The sequence below is a fragment of the Tinamus guttatus genome, unplaced genomic scaffold, assembly GCF_059628265.1.
Source record: "Tinamus guttatus ecotype Peru unplaced genomic scaffold, ASM5962826v1 Tinamus_guttatus_pri_ptg000007l, whole genome shotgun sequence".
NCBI classification, from domain to species: Eukaryota; Metazoa; Chordata; class Aves; order Tinamiformes; family Tinamidae; genus Tinamus; species Tinamus guttatus.
In genome coordinates this window covers 875,518-884,621 of record NW_028288541.1, presented here as the reverse complement: position 1 = coordinate 884,621, position 9,104 = coordinate 875,518, and the positions used below count along the sequence as shown (strand labels likewise).

The window sequence follows — 9,104 nt, the reverse complement described above, 5'->3', positions numbered from 1 at the left end:
ATTAAAAAGCCCCCTTTTTACTGCTCAGGAATACTGAGCAAATATAACTTTATAGCTTTTTCTTTTTGTCTGAAAACCAGAATATGATTTTGGTCTAGCATTTCAAGGTAGACTTTGAACCTTTAGTGAATTCCATACCTTGCATTTCAGTGTTTTCTATGTATTATTTTAAGTTAAAGCTTTTAAATAGTTGAGCTTTTTAATGTTGACACTTTATTTTGTACCTATTTATATGTATGTATATCTTAGAAAAGCACTTTGTTAAAAAGAAAAAAAAAAGAAACTGCGTTTTATATGATTCCTGCCACTTGCTGCTAACTCTGGGCTGGTCAGAATGCTGCAGCGATACTTGATATAAATAAAACCTGGCAGTAAAATGTAGAGTAAAGATAAGACCTTTTGCTGGTTTAACTTTATCATAAAGGTGACATAGGCAAGCTGTGCAGCTTTACATTTTAACCAGGGGACTCTGTGGCATTTAAACCGTCTAGAAATGGTTGTACTTTAATGCCAGTAACAATCTGCTTCCTCTAGTGTCATTAAAATATATACATTTAGTGTATACTTATCACAAACAAAAATCTTATAAGGGTATAAAAACAGCAAATGTACATGTTCTGTTTTTGGCAATTGTGGCATGCATTTTTGGATGATCTTTAGAGAAGACCATTTTCTAAAGATTTTCAGTGTTCATACATGGTCTGTGGATCTTAATGAAGTCCTGGATTTTTTGTTTGTTTTTGAGTGTAGGCATTGTGAATACTCACTTTTAATCCTATATCCAAAAACAATTACACGTTTTTGATTTAATACAAACAAAAGCTCTTCCTTTTTCTGATACACTGGATTCTCTAGAGTTTGTTTCCATATTAAAAGCATGCTGTCCTAACTGCTCTTGTCGAGATCTCGTCAGTCTGAATTAGGTGCCACACTTTTTCAATCGATGGACTGCTTGTTCTACTGTACCATGTATGATTCTTGTCCTTTCCTATTTCCTTCATGATGGATTATGATGTGGCTTTATATTGTGCCTTACTTGTACATCTAGAACTAAATGTTTCTCATTCCCCTTGAACTCTTCGACCCTAACCCTTCTGAAAGCAAATCAGAACTGATAAAAGCATCCTGAAGAAAGTTTGGATGGATTTGATTTCAGTTCTTCTCAATAGTAGTTATTTTGTATTTATATGGAAGACCAGTTTTTGAATGGCCTTGCAAAACCTGGGGGTGCTCGTGGAGGGTGTTTTTAAGCCCTAAACCCCTTTTGCTAACACTTTCACTTCCGTGATTCATTGAACACATTTGCTGATACTTGTTGAGTACCTTTTTGGATGAAAGTGAGTTAGTTGTGACTAAAGCTCTGTTTAGGTATGAGTGGGCTGGATTTTCTTATCGTTTAAATCATTGTGATTTAATGAAGCTGCATTACTGTAAAGCTGATGTGAGAGTCAGGTTGTGATGTGTTCATTTCCTAATTTTTACATAGAGCAGATTTTTTTCATACTGAGAAAAGTGGGCCAGGAAAAACTTAAAAAAAAAAAATCTAGACTGAGTGAAGGGTCTTTTAACTAACTTAAAAGGAAGCAGGCGCTTCTGAACTACAGTGATGTCAATCTGGATTTTGTTTGAAAAACAAGATGCCTCCCCTAAAACAATTATCCAGTACTTGCCTTCATTAATAAAACAGCTTATTCACACAATGTAAAGAATGGATGTGCTTTTCTTTTCCATAAATCACTTAGACGTAGCTATTTTTTTAAAGCTGCAAAAGGCTTTATCAGGAGAATTTCAAAGGGTTGTATACAAGTTGCCTTCAGCAGAAATAGCAAATGCAAATCTACTCCTCAAACGTGCTTGCTAGTCTTCCTGAAACTCTGTTGAGGCATAACTCAATTATGTGACGTGAATGTTAGGATCTGTATTTGGCCTTGAGACCTGAATTGTGAGAATGCATCTAATCATGGTTTGACTTTATTTTTAAGTTAGAGTCTTCAGTTGGAATCGTCGAGTTCAGTGTGCTGCTAGCCGTGGTCTTGGCTCGTTGACACAGGCGCGCGGAGCTGAGGTTTATTTTGTTTACCCCAGGGATGGTGTGAAGTACATTTCAAACAGTTACGGCTTCGGTGACTGCTTCTCCTTGTAACTGTACTAAGGGCATTAGTATGTTGAGAAAACACCACTTCTGAATATCTGCTAATATAAATTGGGGTTCTTAAATGTCGTGAATACAAAATGGCATTCTAGGTTGTATCTTCTTCACAGCATACAAAAATGTCTCTATCCTTCTCTGATTTACATTTCAGCATATGCCACGTTTTTACTCCCAATGCTTCTAGCATGGTAAAAAGGTGTGTGCGCACTGAATTAATAATCCTCAGCCTTTTAGACATTCACAAACTTCCACAAGAGCAAATCCTGACCAAGCATTTATTGTTTTTCTAATGAGCAGCAGAGCTAAAAGTGAAGCAAGACCTATAGACACTTTTTAAAAATCATTTAAATGAGTAAAATCTTTAGATAATGTGGTTTTTTTTTCCTTCATTTAAGTATATTTGATACTGAATTAACCCAAATTTAGGTAAGTCAACTGGCTACAGTAAGAAAAACTTTTGGATTGGTTTTGGGACTAACAAAAGCAGCTCGACAAAGTCTTCTGGTTAAAAAAACAAGATCTAGTCTGAATGAGCTATCCTAGAATATTTCATCTAAGTAAAATTTCTCATTGCTCAGTATTGTGGTTGAGTGAACTCTAAGGCTGATGGCACATGCTGACATCGGTGGCTGAAAGGCAAGGGGGGGGGAAAAAAGGCATTTTAAACAAAACATGGCAGCCTGCTCTGCCTCTGCTTGGAGTCATGATTGTAATGCTGTCCTGGATATTCTGTAATCAACTTCCAACTGGAGCTCAGAAAAACGTACCGAAAGTCTTTTCTCTGTTAGCAAATAAATTTACCTTGTTAAAAGCATGATCTGTTAAAGAGTTGCAATGTTTAATGTTGGTTAATAGTCATGCAGCTTTTCTTCTTCCTTTCTTTTTTTTTTTTTCCAAAAAGAGGCACAATTTAACTATTGACTTTGTTTACTCTGTCACCCTTGATCCCTAGCACTTCTACAAACTCATCAATGTATGCAACATCCTTTGTAATTTAAAATAAAAATCGTGGAGGAAAACAGAACGGTCTCAGTGATTGTACGCGTGGTCTTGCATGGCAGGGAGCTCTCCCACCCGCAGGGCCGCGGGGCCCTGCGCGCGCCGGCATCGCGCACCTGGGTGTAGGCGCAGGTTTCCTCCCCAGAATGCTGGCCCAGCAGCGCGGGAACATGCAGTAATGACTGTGCTTGGCCTTTGGTAAGAAAACCACTTTTTTTATTATTATTTTTCCCTCCCAGCTCGTAGCAATGGCCAGTGCACACAGCCGCTGCCTGAGTGTTGGAGCCTGCGCTGAAACCCACCAGGTCCGTTTAGAGGCTTCCAGCAGCGGCTGCCAACGTGGTCTCCAGCGCGAGCCCAGGGCCAGAGCAGGGCAACGCGGGGCAAAATGGAGGGTGTTTGCCGACAGAAAGACCCACACGCGCCCTCCATTTTGCTTGCACTGTGAAAGGGAACATGAAGGAAGAATTTATTAAGCGGTGTTAGCAATCTAATCACTAGCGCTGAGAAGGCAGGGGGAAAAAAATCACGCTCCACAGCATCGCAGTTCTGAAAGGTCCCGGCGCGGCAGCCGAGCCATTTAGCTACAGGCGCCATTTTAGCCCTGGGCCACTGCTCCTCTCAGTCCCCGTGTGGGGCTGGATCCGCCACCCGGCCCCCGCGCGGGGCGAGGCCGAAGGCGCCGGGCGGACACGGCGGCCGCTGCCGCCACCGTGGCGCGACGGGCCCGGTCCCGCCGGCCCAGCAGGCGGCGCCCGAGCGGCGGCGGCGGCGGCGCGGCCTCTGCTCCCAAGATGGCGGCGGCCGCCTCGGTGCCGCTGCGGGTCTGCAACCAGGAGATCGTCAGGTTCGACCTGGAGATCAAGGCGGCCGTGCAGGTAACGGCGGCGGCGGCCCCCGCTGCCCTGCGCTCCCCGCCGGGCCCTGCTGACCGCCCCCTTGCCTTGCAGGACATCCGGGACTGCCCGGGACCGCTGAGCGCCCTCACGGAGCTCAACGCCGCCGTGAAGGAGAAGTTCCAGCAGCTCCGCGGCCGCCTCCAGGTGAGGCTCCCCCGGCCCTTTCCCGCTCCCTGCCGCCCCTCAGCCGCGCACGAGGCACCGCGAGCTGTTCGGGGGGCGTTTGTCGCCCCTGGGGGAGAGCCGCAGGAGTTGAGGGAGCCCCGGTTTCAGGCAAGGCCATGGCAGTGCTAATTTTGTCATGGTTCCTTCCCGCACCGAGGAGGGGACGGGGGTGACTCGCAGGTGGTGACAGCGGTTGATCGAGTTTCCATGTTTCTGCTTTCCCTCCAAGGAGCTTGAGCAGATGGCAAAGGAGCAAGATAAAGAATCAGAGAAGCAAGCCTTGCTGCAGGAGGTGGAAAACCATAAAAAGCAAATGCTCAGGTGCGTCGGGCAGCAGGTGCTGCGTACGGGGCCCTTCTCAGGGAAGTCAGTGTAGAGGCCCTGGGCTCTTTCGGATGCTGTTTTGCAGCCGTGGTCACTGGCACAAAGCCCTTCTGCCCAGGATCATGAGAGCGGCCCAGTGACTGAAAGAGTGGTACTTTGTTCTCTTTCCTTCTCCCCTGCCCGTGACCCTAGTCATGGTCTGTTGGGTTGGATTCCCTGGCAGCAGTGCAGGCATCTAAAGCATTGGCTTGAGAGCCCATTTGTTGTTAACTCGCACAGTATCTTTTGTTCTGTCATTGCGTAAAATATACATAACGTATGCGTTGCATATACATTGCATAAAATATGTGTGATATATGGTTCATGTATGTACGCAGGGTTTTCAGTTATGGTAGTTCCTCTGTGAAAAAACTTGTTTTAGCTTGCAAAACTTTGCCTACCACATCGTGCTCTTATGATTTCAGCAACCAGGCAGCTTGGAGAAAGGCAAATCTAGCGTGCAAAATTGCTATTGACAACTCTGAGAAGGATCAGCTGCTGCAGGGAAGAGACACCCTGAGACAAAGGTATGAAACCTCTCCCCTTTATAACAGATTTAAATAATAGAAGTGGTATTCGCTAATTCTAAGAAAAAAAAAGTGTTAGTTTAAAGTTATCTGATTGTATTTGGACAGATTTTTTTGAGTGTGTTTGAATTTTTTTTGTAGATTTTAAAGTGTTAAGGATTGTAATAAATGTAGGGTTTTTTTGGTGTTGACCCATTTATGCACAAAAGTAAAGATAGCCTTAAAATTATTTCCGACAGCTTTTTACTTGTTTATCTGTCTGGTTGGATTTAATGTAAGAGATCTTTTTTCAGCCTGTTTTCACATGCAGAGCTGGATTAAGTTTATAAAGCTTGCATATCAAGAAGTTGGCTTATTTGAAGCAGCAGAAGTCCAAGAAAACAAAAGTGGTCTCGAGGCTTTTGTGCCACTTTATGAAGCAGTATAGTGAAGGATTAAGAACTAGTGAAATATGAGTCCATGAGACTCTCAGTCACTGCCTAACGGTTCTTTTGGGTCATGACTTTAACATTTTAGTGCTTAGTGACAATAATAAATACATACCTTAATCTTAGTTTCTCATGCAGTAGTAAAACCCAGTTCTGTCTTTTGTGTGTTGGTGGGGATGTGTTCTGTCAAGCTGTATTCTTAGCTCCCTGTCAGCAGCACTTTTCTGCAATACCCAGAGACATAATTTTATTATTTCCTCCTTTATTTTTCCCTTCCTCTTTCAGAAAGACTACAAAGGAGAGTCTGGCAGAGAGTGCAAGCAACATCACAGAGAGTCTGATGGGCATTAGCAGGATGATGTCCCAGCAAGTCCAGCAGAGCGAGGAGACTGTGCAGACCCTAGGTACAGGTGTAATTTGGGTGTTTGGTTATGGATTGAATCATGGAATTGGCTATCGCTAGTTCTGTTAGGATGGGCAGAGACACATTGCCAAGGTGTAGAGCACAATGAAAAGTTGTATTGTTAATTCCAGACTTAATAGGATGATGATTAAAAAAGTGTCCAGCAGAACTCCTCTAACACTTGGAGAGAAACATAAAATAACAATGGCATATTGCCTAGAAGTGTTTGCTGGACTGTCTTTCTGTTTCATGGTGTGTTTTCTCGGCCCTCAAGTAAACAAGAGGGGACAGGAAGAACAGCCCTAGTTTTAGTTCCACATAAAAGTGTAAAAGCAGAGTGACTTTATGCAGTTTAAAGAGTGCACTTGCTCTTTGTTCTTGTCCTGGCGGGCATGTGGCAGTAGAAAAGACAATAAAAACCTAAGTACAAGTCTGCGCATGGAGGAAACTTAGTATGCGTGGAAGACTGTCTTCACCCAGTCTGCAGCTGGGGTGACTGAGTTGTGAGGATCAAGTGACTTGAGCCTAAGGTCACTTGCTCTGTCAGCAGGGCATCAGGGACTGGCAGTCCAGATTCTGCCCTGTGCTTTAGCTTAGACTCCTAGGACAATAAATCAAGGGGCCTGTCAAAATTGGTGATTCATGAACCATTTAGAAGTTAGATGTTGCTTGGGCCTCTTACTAGCTGTGCTTGTGGGTAGAAGAGAAAATAGCATAAGGTATAAAGAAAGTTTCCTCCCTCCTGCCCGCCTTTTTTTTCCCAACCCTCCTCCCCCACCACCTTCTGAGGATGGCAGCTGGGCACAGTTTGTTCATGGAGAAGCAACATGTTTCTTCTCCTATTAAAAATGACAGTTTGGCAGTCACTTTGTCACCGAGTTTCTTGCTGAACAGCACTTGGAGCTTATCAAGGAAAGAACTATCAAAAATCATTTACAGAATCCAGCTGTGGCTTCTAAGTCAGTAGTTCAAATCCTCCTTTTTTAGAGGGAGTCTTTTCTCAGGATGCAGTGAATACATACAGCTGGGAAGCAGCGAAGCTCTACTTTAACAAGGAGAAGAAAAAGAGTTTTATTTTGGAGAATATTTAAATATTTCAAAATCTCTCTTTAAAATGGGATGTCATGGTTTGAAAAAGCTTTACCTAAGTATTTCTACTCTACTTGTCTTCGTGAACAAGACAGCTTACTTGGAGTTTGACCATTCTTTAGTCATTCAGTTCAACAGAGGGTGATTTGCCGGCATTCACTCCCATTCAGTATACATTCTGTATATGCCGTGTACATTCTGTAATGCAAGGCAAAGGGTATTCCTGGCGTTTTTGCTTTTTGTCATTTAATAATTTGAAAGAGGGAAGGCAGGGGTTGCTGGGTGTTGGTTTTATTTTTTAGAAAACAAAGTTGGCAGGGATCCATCTTCCATGCTACTTTTTGGCATATTCTCAAATTCTCTCTTTAGCTGACACCGGTTAATACATTTTTCCACTAGTTGATTTAATCTTGTTCACTTGGAAGAATCAGAAGAACTATGAGTTGTGCTTGTCAAAAATGTTAACGGCAAGAAAAAAAAAAGCCTTAAACCTGACAGTTAAGGGACTAATAGTACTGCTTGCTGCCTTTTCAAGCTTTGTAAAGCCCCCAGGTCACACTAATTTACAATTTTGGCTTGGGGTGAGCGTTTCAGTTGTGTTCAGGTACTGACCTGCCTTGCTGCTGCTAAAACCAGGCTGATCTCTTACACTGGTGGCTCTAGCTCTGGTCTTACTTCACTCGGCTTCTACAGAGCTCCTAGGTAAGCCTGACTTCATAAAAGACGTGAACCAGGTTTGATCAAACAAGCTAAAAAAATAAAGATTTGGGAACAGGACGTGGGAACTTTAACCCGTTCGGTGCTTTTAATTTGCTTTACATTTTCTTTTGTGGCATATCAGGACTAGTGAGTGGTGAAAGATTCTGCCAGAGTTTGGTCTACATTTGTCTTACCCATAAGTTAGCCTGACTCGTTAGGATCTCACTGGCACTATCTGCATCGACAAATACTGTGTGCTTATTTCATTTGTCAGGTATTTTTGAAGTATTTCTTTTTCCCTCATTTCAGCCAATTCTTCACGAACCATCCTGGAAGCAAACGAAGAATTTAAGTCCATGTCTGGGACAATTCAGTTGGGAAGAAAGCTAATAACAAAGTACAACCGCAGGGAACTGACAGACAAGCTTCTCATCTTTCTCGCCCTTGCCTTATTCCTGGCCACCGTGCTCTATATTTTGAAGAAAAGACTCTTTCCATTTTTGTAAAAGTCCAAGCTCTTACTGAACTGGTCTGAAATATCAGGGATGGTGTAATAATGTAAGGCTTACAGTAAAAGGGACATGGCAATAGCTGGAACAGCATTAGAGCAGGCACGACTTTATACTGACTCAATGGAGTGTGGGACCTGCCTTAGAAGAACTTAAATGATCACAAATCAGGGAGGAAGAGTTAAATCAAGATGTGAAAAGAAGAAACACTCGTCTGCTGCAGGCTTGGGGAACTGGACACACACCTGATGAACCCGGCACTCGGGGGTGCCAGTCTTAAACTTCTCCCTTTCTTCCCGTTTGCAAAGCAATTTCGCCTTTGGCTTGGGCTGGAAGTTGCAGAGACATCTGTGTTTAACTGGAAGGTGCTGAGAACTAAAGGAAGGACAGGAGACAAACTCATGTGCATTCCACTAATAAACTATTTATTGTATCAACATAAACTCAGTTTTGTTTAAAAAAAATACAGTGGGCTGACAGAGCCTGAATAACTTCTCTAAGTTCTGTTAAACACTTGTAGCAGCAGGTGCTATGAAATGGTTTTTCTGAGATTGTAGCATGCTGTAGCCTGCTCTGTTTGTGCCTGGCCTTGAAGGGCTCTGACCAAAGATAAAATGGAAACCTCATCTGCCACTATTAATTCATGCAATATATTTATGAAAATTACATTATTGATCTCCTAAAATCCTTAGTCTTTTTGCCATTTTAAAAAATTCCACTTAATCCTTCATATTTGCAGAATACTGACAAGTTGCATGCTTGAAATCTTATTTATACAGATGCTCTTGCAGTTAATAAAATCTTCTGCAGTGATTGCTTTGTCAGCCTCTTGTGCTGAAGTGATGAGTGCCTGTATTGCTTTAATAACCTG

The 9,104-nt window shown here is 42.8% G+C and overlaps 1 protein-coding gene across 2 annotated transcripts; it reads left to right on the top strand.

Moving 5' to 3' along the window:
- Positions 1 to 3,914: 3,914 nt before the first annotated feature.
- BNIP1 (BCL2 interacting protein 1) lies at positions 3,915 to 8,462 on the top strand. Of its 2 annotated transcripts, none has more exons than XM_088521273.1 (6): positions 3,915 to 4,029; positions 4,102 to 4,194; positions 4,445 to 4,536; positions 5,004 to 5,105; positions 5,819 to 5,937; positions 8,034 to 8,462. In XM_088521273.1, exons 1-6 carry the CDS (start codon positions 3,946 to 3,948, stop codon positions 8,228 to 8,230), a joined length of 687 nt encoding a protein of 228 aa, XP_088377399.1. In that variant the 5' UTR covers positions 3,915 to 3,945; the 3' UTR covers positions 8,231 to 8,462. The 2 variants fall into 2 exon arrangements, with proteins under 2 accessions (XP_088377399.1, XP_088377392.1); XM_088521266.1 differs by having other exon boundaries at positions 3,938 to 4,029; positions 7,999 to 8,462.
- Positions 8,463 to 9,104: the final 642 nt, after the last annotated feature.